At 46.3% G+C, this 14,186-nt stretch overlaps 1 protein-coding gene across 2 annotated transcripts in view; it reads right to left on the bottom strand.

The window, feature by feature from the left end:
* The window catches only part of nkain4 (sodium/potassium transporting ATPase interacting 4), a 64,374-nt gene extending 51,735 nt beyond the window's left edge, over positions 1–12,639 (bottom strand). Inside the window, exon 1 of one of the 2 annotated variants that reach the window (XM_062540721.1) lies at positions 12,183–12,639. In XM_062540721.1, the coding sequence (XP_062396705.1) occupies positions 12,183–12,236 (54 nt within the window). In that variant the 5' untranslated portion in view covers positions 12,237–12,639. The remainder of the gene's footprint in view (positions 1–12,182) is intronic. The other variant, XM_062540720.1, reaches the window with a different exon arrangement.
* Positions 12,640–14,186: the final 1,547 nt, after the last annotated feature.

Here is a 14,186-nt window from a genome sequence, read left to right as displayed (position 1 = left end):
TGGGTCTGAATCTTCAACCCCTGATATATTCAAGCCCAATAACCTGCTCCTTCAAGACTATATCCTTCAAATTAACATGTCTTCTTGAAGGCGATACAGTTAACCGTGAAGTCTAAACACCTGGTTATTAGTATTACCTGGAGATTATGCAGATATGACTAACCTCTATCCTGCAAATCAATCTGTTTTTAACTAAAGCATCAGGCCCTGGATACACATAATTTCCTTGAGATTTTGCGACTAACCCTCCAACCAGTGAAATGCTGACATGAGCATCCCATCTCCTCTCAGACGCCATCAGGTCTAGCTGAACAGCAAACACGTTTCATATTCATTGTTTTGGGGGCTATTCAGCCGAGACGTGGGGGCAACCACTTCCAGCATGGAATAATGCATGCTGCGTTGGAGTGCTAACTCCTCTCCCCCCGCACCCCACAAACAGTGTTCCTGATGCGTTCACATTCGCTTGGTCTACCCTCTCCTGGGCTCTTTTTTAGCATAAGAACCCCTCAACCCAACACCCAACCACTTCATCCCCCTGCCAGGGTTTTTTTTTTCGTTCTAAGGTTGTATTTTAGGCAGTTACCATAGTAACCAACCCTTGGGATGGGATCCTGTGTCAGGAAATGCTTACGGGTACAAAACAGAGAATGAGACCCTCACCCGTAGAGAGGGGTAAATGGAGGTAGAGAAAGGGGGGTACAAAGAGAGGAACAGAGAGAAAGACAGAGAGAGAGAGAGAGAGAGCTCTCCAGCCTCATAATTGTCTCAGTCTCATAATTGGTGGTGGGGTAGTGTTGGGATCGAGGCTCTTAACGCCCCCCTCTGCTCAGCCTCCTCCTGAGACCAGCGTCCAAATGATGAATCACAGAATCCAATCAATAATTCAAACACATTCAGGCTACTACTCCACAGACTAATCAGAGAAGGGGTGCAGAGAGAGACACAGAGAGAGAGAGAGAGAGAGAGAGAGAGAGAGAGAGAGAGAGAAAAATACATCATACACTAACATTTATTGCCAGGAAATGGTGGGTTGTGAAGGCAAGAGGCCATCACAGGTCTTGTTTCATGATAAAACAAATGAGTTGAACTGAGAAATTCTCTTCCTGGCTGTGCAGGAAAAAAGCTTTTTTCCATGTCTTTGAACTTCTTTTTTTAGACCATGACTAGTGTGTGTATGTGTGTATGTGTGTATGTGTGTGTGTGTGTGTGTGTGTGTGTGTGTGTATGTATGTGTGTGTGTGTGTGTGTGTGTGTTTCAGATAACAAAGATGAACATAAATCAAACTCCGGCCCAAATGAAGTGCCTCTTCCTGGGGTCATCGTGACTTCCATGTCTCTCTCTTATTCTGGTGGAGTCATTCCGCTGGACCGAGAGTCACCTTGTATAGATCGGCTGCTAAGAAGGATTGGGGCCTGCTGCAGCACTCAATAACAAAGCTGCACAGATAGCATATCACCGCATGTCATCCATGTTGTGTGCAGCTGTGAATCTAAAACCATGGTCCGCAGATGAGGATAAATGACCACGCCGACACAAAGCAAGAGGAATAGGCTAGCTATATTGACTGCAGCATCACAAATACTGTGCCTACCTTGAAGAAGCAGAGGACCGCACATGTGGACAAACAAGATCATTAATTTGGAACACGAGACAAAAGGGTGGTGGTGGGGGGGGGGGGTATGACCCACAATTCTGGAGGAAAGGGAGAAATGTCCCCTATTTCACAATTATGTTGGAGAGAGAAGTCCCATAAGCATCCACAAGGTGCTTTAGAAAAGACAACATCCCTCCCTCCCTCCCTCGCTCCATTCATCTCCCAGCTCGTTTGTTCTCCAGCTCTTGATATGCTGCTGCCGCGGAGCCTGAAGGACGATCCACTAATGGAAGCTGGAAATCAAGACTAAAGGTCACCCAAGGTCGGATGAGTGTTTTTCTCTGCCTGTCATTTTCCTCAAGTGAAGTTGACAACATGCCATTTTTTTTGTTGTTGTTTGTTTTTCAAATGTAGAATGTCTGGCCAGTATGAAAGCAGGGGTCATCCCAAAACAACAGAGTGTGACGTTGATGAGCAGGATAGCGGGTGGTGCTGTGAAGCTTGAAGCAATGACAGGCTGAAAGATAGTGATTGTCATGTTATGGGCCTTTTCACAGCCCACCCTCACCTGCACACGCAATTTCCCTCATTTTTCTGGACACTGGAAGTAGTCTAACGTGTGTGTGTATGTGTGTGTGTTTACTCTTGTGACAGGCTGTGCATCCACTGTTAGAATGGATCCAAGGAGGAATCATGTCTGCCTTTGGCAACGGACCCAGCCCGGTTTGCTACCTTTGAATTTGAGCCATCTCACACTTTCCTCTTTTCTGTTTCTGTTCTTAATATGATCACAGCGTATCTGCTCTTCCCTCATCTTACTTCCGTGTAAATAAGTCTTTCCAATAGTTTGAGGTCTGAATCAAAACGGGCAACTGGGACACTTTCTCCGATCCAAGAAACTACTTTGGAGACAGACTAATTAAGAGGCAAACATGTTTTGGCTTAAAGGTGTTATCAGCAGTTTTGGCAAAAGAGAGTGAGTCTAAAAACTCAGAGGCCAAACAACAACACCCCCCCCCCCCCCCCCAACGTCCTTCTGCTCAGGCAGAAAAGTGCATCTTGGCCATGATTTACACAGAACTTTATCCTGGTTTATTGGCTGTTCAAGTGCGACAACATTTTGCTTTTTATTTTGCAATTGTCTCAGATACCAGCTTTGCCCCTCTGAGTAAACTACATGCTAGGCTACCTGCTACAACGTGCAGAGAATCCACAATATCGCAGATATTCTCCAAAACATCCCAACACGCCTTTAGAATTACAATCGCAAATACTCCACCTTAAGGCGCTTCTCAAGGCCATGTAAAGTAAGCGAGACAGACGATAGACATCGCTAATATGGTCGGAAAGGCCATCCCATTAGACTGCCGTCAATCACACACAGGGTCTGACAGGGGTGAGAGCAGCTTTGCTTTGCTTTGTAATCAACGCCAGTGGCAGTTTGCAGCGCAATCTACCCAGCAAGGGGTCCCCACACAATCACAATCACCAGGAGCTGAAGGTGACCTTTGGTGAAATTCCTCCTGCAGTTGATAACATTTTTTGTAGGCTTGGTTTCGTGTGTGTGTTTTTGTGCTAGTAGGAACAAGGAAGGTTGCAGAGAGAGGGAGGCAAAGTGGGTGAGAGAGAAAGAAAGTGAGCGAGAGAGAGAGAGAGAGGGCGAGAGAGACCATTTCCATTTGTCTCATCGACACACATTGTTGTGAAGTGAAATCCCTTTGGAAAACACTGCAGCAATCCCAAAAGCCCTCCACAAAGAACACACAGGGACTAACGGGAACTACCCCACAAAGGAACCAATTCCACAACAACCCTGTAAGCTTTGCACAGATAGTGATATAGAAGGCAACTCATTCCTGCAGACACACACACACACACACACACACACAGAGGCACCTTCTGTCCCAGAGGTGATAAAACAGAATTTTATTTCACCATTTCACACACTTGCTGACACTCCTCGCTGTCTGCATGAGCAGTGTGTGTGTGTGTATGTGCCTTTTAATCATGTTCGGCAACGCTCACACCATCACAGATACATCCCCAAGAATGAGAGAAAACGGGGAGCACATGAATAATCGTGGAGCTACAATGTTCCCCCGGCTCTTGGACGCGGCACGCTGCCTTCCAGCCCGTCCGCCCGCCCGGCCGCACGGCCTCATGGGAAGTTATCTCAGCAGCCGAGCCACAGGGTCCGGAGAGGCAAGGACGCGGCGCGCCCAGTCAGTCTCCGCCCAAACGCCGCGCCTTCCCTCTTCCCTCACCGCATCGCAGATGGCCTTGTCGCCGCCAAGGAGAGGGATTTTTATCAATTTAACACACGCTCATGAACCTGGGGACCTCGGCAGATGTCTCAGTACGTAAACAAAAACACACACAATAGTGCAGAGAGACAGACAGACACACACACACAGCAGTCACGTGATTAATCTCAATCGTCCCTGCGGTCTAATGGATGTCAGGCGTTCTACACAGAGGGCAGAACGCACAACAAATGTTCCGCTTCCAGAAGGCGGCGGCTGGTGCCTGTGTTCCGCGTGTGTGGCTCATCAGGGCGGCCGGTGCTTCATCACTCCCCGCCGCAGCCTCCCCAGGTGAGTTATGGCACCGTTATTAACCCTCGCTCACATTACACACACACACTAACGCACACACACACAATGTCTGCTCTACACACACGTACACTGATCTGCTAAAAACCCATATACACATACTGTATAATAATGTCTCTGCCCTCCAAACACTTGCACCCACCATGTATAAGAAACACACACATACACACACAACCCCCACTGGTGTTACCTCCCTGTCCCAGCATTAGTCTGACTGAGGCAAGACAGCTCTATCTACTTCTCAGCGCACATGTGTGTGTGTGTGTGTGTGTGTGTGTGTGTGTGTGTGTGTGTGTGTGTGTGTGTGTGAGTACGTGTCTCATTCCAATTCAGCCCAGCTGCAGTAATTATGGCTAATGACAGTAGGGACGCATTAATGATAAGCTGAGATATCAGCATATGGAGACAGCGCTGTTTATCTCACTGCTTGGGCTTGCATTGTGTTGTGAAATGGTGTGTGTGTGTGTGCGTACTGATTTATTTAGTTCTTACTGTGCATCTGTGTGTGCACATCATTTGTGTGTGTCAATGGGTGTGTGAGTGAATGTGGGTGCATTCATGACTTTGTATGTGTGTGGGTGGGTGTTTGCGTGCTCTTGTTGATGTAGGTGTTTTCGTGTGTGTGTACGCATGTGTGCTTGTGTGTGTGTGTGTGTGTGTGAGCGCTTTTGTGTGTGTGTGTGTGTGTGTGTGTGTGTGTGTGTGCGCGCACTGGGATGTGTGCGCTCCTCGGCTCATACATATTCATCATCCAGAAGCGGCGATGGCAGTGGGGCTACGCGGGCGCTGTGGCCATGACAAACTGATGCTCTGAATGCGAAGGGGAAATGGGAGAGGAGATATACAGCAGGACAGGGCCAGTGGTGCTGGGCCAGGGGTCCTATCACTGTGGAGCTCTCCTTCCATAATGCACTCCCCCCCACACACACACCACACACACACACACACTCCTTCAGCAGAGTCGAGGAGGGGTGCAATGAGACCACACATAAGTAATGGCATCTCTCTCAAACTGCCTCCTTGGCACATCATAACAAACTCATTTGCATGTCTTGACCTGAGCAGTATAATACAGTGTGTCAGTAGGTAGACTCCCTCCTCTCTCAAGTGGCAAACTGGTGACCTTGATTTCTCCACCAGCTGAGCGGAGCTCCAGAGCAACTCCTCTTGATCTCTCTCCTCTGCGCTCCCTTGCTCGTCTCGTCTCGTCTCTTGTGGTGACATTTTACTGTCATGCATTCAGCCAGCAGATGCTGTTGCCCAAAGGGTGGTGCAGTGTGCAGCTCGGTGCATCAGGACGTGGAATAAGCCGTAGTGTGTGTGTGAGCTCCGTCACAGCTGAGCATGTGTATATATATATATACATTCATTCATTTAATATTTCACTAATAACACATTTGTGCTATAGGTCGCGTTGGATAAAAGCTAAAATATAATCTGACGTGAAAGGTGAAAACACCACACTTCTGACCGAGCGGAAGAAACACTCCTCCTCCTCCTCCACCTCCTCTTCACTCTCTCTCTCTTCCCTCGTTCTTCCACTCTCCTGTTCAGCGCACGGTGCGGCGGCCCTTCCCTTTTGGACCCAGCCAAGTCCCCGTCCCATCAGCCACCTCTTCACCCCGCGCCGTCTCGCCGGGGCTTGGCTGTTGATTCTAACCGCAGTGCCAACTGCTGCCTTCCCAATGGGAGGGGGAGGGGTTGCTGTGGGGGACTGAGGACTGGAAATGTATGATGACAATCTGTAGTCTGCCTACAGACAGAGCAGACAGGCTGCCCTGTCAGTTCCGTTGTGTCTCTCTATGTGTGTGTGTGTGTGTGTGTGTGTGTGTGTAAGGGAGTGTTACTGCAAGGAAAAACTGTGGTTTGTGCAGGTGTGCTTACACAGTTGTGCTTCCTACTGTCAGACGTACACTTTAGCACTGTGCTGAACATGTGTGTGCACGTGTGTGAGTGGGTTTGCATATCTGTGGTTATGTGTGTGGGTGTGTACTTTATGTCTGCCAGTGTATGACAGGGTGGGTTTGTGTTGGCACATGCTAACTTTGTTTGTATTGTATTGTGTGTGTGTGTGTGTGTGTGTGTGTGTGTGTGTGTGTGTGTGTGAGTGTGTGCATGTGCTCATTTGTGTCCATGTATTTGCCCCTCTGTGTTTGTCTGTGCCTCTGTATATCTTTGTGTGTATGTGTGTGTGTGTGTGTGTTTCCCTCTTTGTCAGAGTAAGTGTTCATCTCTGTCTCTGCAAAGGAAACATGATGTGCTCCCCCACACACCCAAAGTCTCATTACTCCAGACCTTCAGTAACCCCCCCCCCCCCCCCCCCCCCACACACACACACACTCCTCCTCTGTTCACTGTGTGGACAAAGCCACACTGTCCAATTAAAAGGCCTCGTCCATCAATCACCTCCTTTATCGACCCCGCTCAGCACTGCGTCACTTTCACTTTCACACTCCCCCCGACACGGCAACACTCACGGCAACGGTTCACACCGGCTCCTTTTCTCCCGCAACAACACCCTGCGCCCCCCCCCCCCCAACACTCACACCTCCACTTCAGCACCCCATCTTTACTCCTGTCTTCACCACCTTTCACACGATCTCTCTCTCTCCATTAGCGTGTCCCTGTGCCATTTGCTGAAAGATCATTTTGTCCTTCTCAGTACAAATAGAACTCTCATCATAAAATTCAAACTCAAAAATTGGGACAGTGTGTGTGTGTGTGTGTGTGTGTGTGTGTTTAGGGGAAAGGGAATGGCTTTTACTGTGTGTGCCTTGTGTGTGTATGCGTCTGTGTCTGTAAGTGTCAGTTTGTGTAACAGCCATTGAAAAGGCACCATGACTGCCTGAAAATAAGCCTCGCTGTGGAAGAGCCCGGATAAAAAAGAACACCGTGGTTGAAAAAAAAACAAACAGTTAAGTCAATGAATTTTATTAGTGGGGAAATGCCACAACAAAGCAGCCTCTAGGCCGATGTTCCCAAGGCGATTCAATAGAGACGGCGATCTAAGGGGCCGGCTAAGACCGAAGAGGGATTTCTGTTTTTTTAATCAATAAAACCTCATTATCCTGCCTCTGCCAGGATATTACTCGCATTTCTTTTTGTCTGTTGTCGGTGCTCGACTGGCCACAATTCAATTACACATGCCAAATGATAGAACAATGGCCTGAGAAACTCATCCGTTTGTGACAGGCCCAATTAAGACGTGCTGAGAATATGCTGACGGAGGCTCAAGCATTGTTTGGAATGGTATTCAAACGTTATAGGATTCTTAAGCACGGGGCTAACTAGTTGCAGAGAGTCATCAGACCCTCTCAACGAATTAGGATGAGTTTGAAACATGACCTTATCTTTCCTAAAAGCTAGAGCATCAGTTTAAGACTCGAAGGCTCATGGCACCATCTTTCTGAACAGTTAACCTTTCAAAGCTGATCACAGGGTGTAAATTACGAGGGGACTTTGTGAGAATCCACATCTGCCCCCCCCCCCAACTGAAACATGAACTACCCCGCAGACTCCCAGCAATATCTCCCAAAACATAGCAAAGCAACATCCCTAAGCAATTAACAAAACTTTAATGGGTTGCGACTGATTACAAACAACATCATAGCTCTGTCCCCATATTGGAAGCGTCTGTGAGATTTCACGTGCGGGCTAACCTCACAGAGAGTGCATGTGAAGGTGACCCTGGCTGGGAGAGTTCAAACAGGAGAACAGGAAAAGAGTTGATGGGTCTTGCGGGGCTTTTTAAAAGTGAAGCGTCGACAGCTTTATGCCTCTTTAACAAACTCCTCTTCTGTGTTTGTCTAATGAGCCACGGGGAGGAAGAGGAGGAGCAGAGGAGGAAAGCAGGTGTGGCTCCGCACTCAAGAGGGGAGAAGTTGAACTCACACACAGCACGCACACACACACGCACACACACACACACACACACACACACACACACACACACACAAACATCTGTATTGGTGTCAGCAGCAGCACTGGTAGTGCTGGGAGGGGAGTGTTTTTGCTGAGGTGTGAATTCCTCAGTGGAGTCTCTGGTTCCCACTCCCCCCTCCCTCAGCAGAGTTTTCCCAGAGTAGGGCAACATTCCAGGGGCCAGACCCCGCAGGAGAAACAGGTGTGTACATCTCTTGCTTACCACCCCCCACCCCCATCCCCCTCCAAGGAAGGAAAGAGTAGATAAACGAGGGGGGGAAAAGAGGTGAACAGAGGGAAATGACAAGGAAGAAGATGAAGGACAGGAGAGAGGAGAGAGAAGAGGAGGAGGAACTGAACCAGACAAGGAAGAACAGAGGGATGATGATGATTGCAAAAAAGAATGACAACAAATAAAAAATCTGATATCTGATTTTCCCCACTTGGATGTGCTCTCTTGCTTTTTTACTGTAAAGGTCTTACGCAAGAGCTGCGGTGAGAATGTTACTGTGAAATGCGCCTGAAAGGCAAGGTGCTGCCCATGTCGGGAGAGGCTGAGTCATGGTGTGGGCTCCGCCATGAGTCGGCTTTCTAGTGGAAGTGACCGAAACCTCTGCTCTTAGTCATCTCTCAGCCCCAGCCTCCTTATGGCTGCAGGATACACTTCCTTAACCATTACACACGCCCATACCAATCTCTTGTGAGAGAGGAGAGAGGGAGGGAGGGAGGGAGGGAGAGAGAAATATGAGGGGGCAGGAAGGTATTTCTCTTCTCTTATATACCGTGTGTGTTTGTGTGAGTGAGTATGTGTGTGTGTGTGTGTGTGTGTGTGTGTGTGTGTGTGTGTGTGTGTGTGTGTGTAAGCGAGTGAGAGAAAGAGAGTATGTGTGCATGTGTGTGTATGAGAGAGAAATACAGATAGAGAGAGACAATAGGTTGTGTGTGTGTGTGTGTGTGCGTGCGCGCGTGTTTGCTTGTTTGTTTGTGTGTGTGTGTGTGTGTGTGTGTGTGTGTGTGTGTGTGTGTGTGTGTGTGTGTATGTGTATGTGTGTATGTGTATGTGTATGTGTATGTGTATGTGTGTGTGTTTATGTGTGTATGTGTGTGTGTGTGTGTGTGTGTGTGAGTGTGTGTGTATGTTTGCATCCTGTACAAGAGAGAGAGAAAAGAGAAGTGGCTCCTCCATATTGACGTTCATGGTGGTGAATGAGCTGGTGAGATGAGACAAGAGCTTGAGTAGGTCCTGACACATCGTCCCCCAAGGAGACGGACTCCCCAATGAAGACATCACAGGGAATGAACAACGATAACTGAGGTCAAGAGGTCTGAAGAGGCTCAGAAGTTCAGAAAGTTCAGATACGTATTTTGTATTAAACATGGTGAAGTTAACAAAATAACGTGTTAATTGCTATTCTTTGCCCCCGTGCCCCATACTGACAGGAAAAACTCGGTATTTTTCGTAAATGTTCGGTCTGTTGCTTAACCGCTGCAGTTTCCAGTGGGTAAGGGTCAGGTATCCTTTTGTAAGTATTTGTTCCCGTTCCTTTCTATGCCTTTTGGCTATACAGCATGGCAGTTATACTGTATATATCTATGGGCAGTTATCAGCAGAAAACATTTTGCTACTTCTGAATGGAATATTGTTCTGCACTCTGTGTGTGACATTGGGTGTTAGTTGTACATGATTCGAATGTTCCTTGATCAATGAAAACGACATCTAGATGGCCAAAAGTGCAAAACTCTACGTTAATTCATCAGTAAGGGTTAGCCAACAAATGATGTCATCAATGTGATTTATATAGCCTACAATTTCAGCCAGTGTGTATGTGTTTGTATGTGTGTGTGTATGTTGTTTGTGTCTGTCCGCATGGCCACAAGCAAATGTATGCACAGTATGCTATTGTGTGTGTGTGTGTGTGTGTGTGTTTGTGAGTGTAAGTGTGTGTTGGTGAGTGAGTGTGTGTGTACATGTGTGTGTGTGTGTGTGTGTACATGTGTGTGTGTCTGTGTGAACTCGTTCTATGGCTCTCAGTGTTAGATGGGCGTTTGACATCATTGCCCCTGGGGGCAACAGACGTCAGCGGGCCTTAATGCCCCTGTCAGAGGGGATTCTGGGAAGGTCTGATGAGTGACAGGACACGAAGAGGCAGCAGGCATCACAGGAGCAGAAGAGGAGAGGAGGAGAGGAGAGGAGAGGAAGTAAGGGTAGGAGAGAGCAGGAGAGAGGAGGAGAGTAGAGAAGAGAAGGAAGAGAAGGAGAAGAGGAGAGGAGATAAAAGAAGAGAAGAGGGGAGAGTAGCAAAATACAGAAGAACAGAGGAGCAGAAAGGAGAGAGGTGAAGAGTGGAAAGGAAAAGAGAATAGAAAAGGAGAGGAGAGGAGAGGAGAGGAGAGGTGATGGGGGGCACAGCAACGCCTGCAGCTCAGCTGTATCTCTGATGGAGATCATGTTTCAAAAACAATGCCATCACTCAACTCTCAACAACATCTCAGGCTGAGAAAGACCATTACACTCTGAGGCAAAATGAAATTCACACAGTTTCAGAGTCCCCCCCCCCATAACATGTCACTATATTCAATATATTGAATTAAAAATAATAATAATAATAATAAAAATATATATAGGCCTAGTGATTTATAACACTGATACAACAGACCTGTATAGTACCCCCAAAGTTCCAGAACATTGACATACAATCTCCAGTAGGAAGCAAATTCTGTGAAGGCTACATTTGTCCTCATGTAGTCTTTCATTACAATTTCTGCGAGACTCCAGCCAGGCACACTAAAACCAGCCACTGGCTTACATTCCACAAAGACTCTTAACGCCCTGATTATTATTTCTCAAGCAGGCAGAGGATTCAGACAGGGGGAAAACCTTACAGTGGAGACAGAAACTTCTGACTTCAACTGGTTCAAATTAATATTTGAAAAGCTCCTCTGTGAATATTTCCCAACGCATCCAACACACTATGTGTCTTAAGTTATAGGCCTATGACATGTCAGTAACGTTGTTTTCAAACCATTATTTTAAAACCTAGGCAGTAGGCAATAGGCTAGGCTACATTTCATGGACTTTGCCAAAGTCCTCCATCTGCTCCTTAAGCATGTGACTTTTTTTTTTAATGCAAAGCATTTCTTATACCTATGTGCAAATACATAAAACGTTTTCTGGAGCTTTACGCCCTACTTGATGTATTTGTGAAGGTATATAGTATCGCAGGAATAGTTAACCCTTGACACGTCGTCAGACAAGCTCTGATGTCCATACTATTGTACGCTTGACAGATTGCCACGTGCGTTTGCGGCAGGTTAATATACAGTACGATACTTTGCGTATAACAGCATGTTATAACCAAACCAAGTGATGTGAGTAAACTATAGACTATAGTATATTTACTATAGAATGAGTCAACTCATTTACAGTCTTACAACCAAGAAATTAAAAAGATTGTTCGTTTAGACAGTATCTATTTTATTTTCAGACATGCAAATTCAGCACAATGAAACCCAAGCGAGTGTCCGACCGCGTAAGTTCTTTCTCTAATTCAGCTGTCATGCACTCCTAAATTAGTACATACATCTGGCAAAACTGTTTCAAAACAGGTTTCTCACCAACACCAAAGGTGACAAACAAATCTGAGGGCCAGCTAGCTGACTGGCCTGTCATAAATCAAGGCGACGACTTGCTTTGAGGGCCACTTAAGTGTCCTGCGGGAGCTCTTCGGATAAAGTCTTTAAACATATGTCCAAGCCACCCGTCCTCGGTGTAATTTTTTAATAACAACATTCACAGAGCATATCACCGGACAAAGTCAGACAAAACTGTATGTTGTTTCAAAAGATTGGTCAATCCCATTCATTAATTTCGCAATTAGCCCACTGACAAAAGCTATCATAACAAAGAGCTTGTGCAGCTCAGCCGGTCAGTAACGGTAACGTTAGCCACATAACGTACCTACTACCTACAGAGGCAGGGCATCTCAAAGCTCACTCTTCAGGACTTCCGTTAACGTCTCATTTTAGTAAAGACAACTGTAAATCTACTCACCAGTTGAAAAGTACAGATGAAGATCAGAGTACAACGTCCAGTGCAGCACCCCATTGTATCACAAATAGCCTTGAGTTCGATATGCTACCACACGAGAAACTGAGATCTTGATCACACGGGAGAAGTCGAGTAGTCAAGTCACTGAGACCTCATCCATACAGCAGTAACGAGGACAGATTAAAAAGACTGAGTCAGACTCTGTCAGGTACGGAAACGGTCCAGCCCACGTAATGCTTTCCCATGCTTTAGATATCCACTGTAAGAACACTTGTTTTGTGTGAGTTAACGGAGAACGAGACGGCAGCGTATCGCCAGTGTGCCTGGGAGTTGAGTCTGTGGTGGTAATGCTGGAAAGCACGTTGAAGCTCGTGTGTTGTAGCCTATGGCGGGGCGGTAAGGGGGGATTGAAGGGAGAGTTCAAAGTGAGCCCAACTGCCCCCTCTCGATCCTGAGGGGACTTTCCTTAGGTTGCTAGTCACCCTTTTGTCATATTCCAGACAGTTTATATGTTGTTGTATATACCATGCAAACATACCAAAAACCCACTTGCTAAAGAATATATATATAACCTATTAAAAAAAACATTGGCAATAGGCTTTTCCATCATTAGCCTACTCCTGAAAAAGTCATGATTGAGCAAACCTATTATATGACTACAGTAGGCTAGTCTTCTCCATCCTCATCATTATCAAATTCATTTCTGGTGGCTCTATCACGAAGAGCATCTGCCAACAATCAATTGAAAAGTTTGAAGTAACTGCCAAGTTGATCAGTTTATCAAACCCTGGCCTACGCTAGCCTACTCATCACGGTAACTGCATGCGAGAAGAACGATAGCAGAGAATGTCTAATAGACGGGCTCTGACGATAGTAAATAGACATGGAGCTTTACTGCCACCTGCTGGCAAATAACGGAATTTCTCATAAAAAAAATTTTCATTCGTAATTACTCATGAGAACTGCATACATCTATATTTTATATAAAAAAATGTTCATGATAGACATTAAGCATACACAATGTATTCTCTGTATTGTACACCACAGTAACATATTCCATATGTGCTAGATAAATGAGGGAAGATTAGAAACTAGCACAGCAATACATTTGAAGGGGCCCCTCTGTCTCTGTCTGTCTCTCTGTCCAACCAACTTTTCTCTGGTTTGGTTCTGCTCTCGTTTGGGCTGGATTGATTCATTATAGAATAGCCCTTAAAAGCCATCTCCTCTAGGACACCCACTCACACTCACACACACACACACACACACACACACACACACACACACACACACACACACACACTCTCTCTCTCTCCTCACACACACACACACACACACACACACACACACACACACACACACACACACACACACACACACACATACACACACACACACACACACACACACACACACACACACACACACACACACACACACACACACACACACACACACACACACACACAGCTCTCCCTCTCCCTCCTGCCGGTTCCCACATCTCCCTCCAGAAGTGTGTGATGAATCTTTTAGAGGTCCTGACTGCACAACCAGGGAGCACTTCACTTCTTATTACATCACACACAACCCCTGTGTTACCCCCCTCCCTGCAAAAGCCTGCCCCCTCTTCAACATACAGAGAGAGAGAGAGAGAGAGAGACCAAACTCACTTCTGCTATAAATAGCACCAGCCTGTTTTTTTTTTCCAATATGGGAAACACTTGCGCAATGTTAAGTTAGCAGCGTGTTACAGGCAGCGTAGAATAGATGAAGACTCATGCATCTTGCACACGTGAGACCCTGATGGAACGACAAGAGCATTCTCTTTATTTATATGGTATAGCCTATCTTCTGTCAGTGCACAAACATACATACAAATGAGTTTGATTGAGAGATCCCCAGTGTAGATGCGGTATGTTATTATCATGAGATATATTCTTATGTTCATCCTAATACGTTTGAGATAGATCATCCTTCTCTTATGTTCTCTCTCCCTATCTCTCTTTC

Source organism: Sardina pilchardus, chromosome 7, assembly GCF_963854185.1.
Source record: "Sardina pilchardus chromosome 7, fSarPil1.1, whole genome shotgun sequence".
Taxonomy (NCBI): domain Eukaryota; kingdom Metazoa; phylum Chordata; class Actinopteri; order Clupeiformes; family Clupeidae; genus Sardina; species Sardina pilchardus.
The sequence above is the reverse complement of the archived record's forward strand: the minus strand, read 5'-3'. Positions and strand labels throughout refer to the sequence as shown.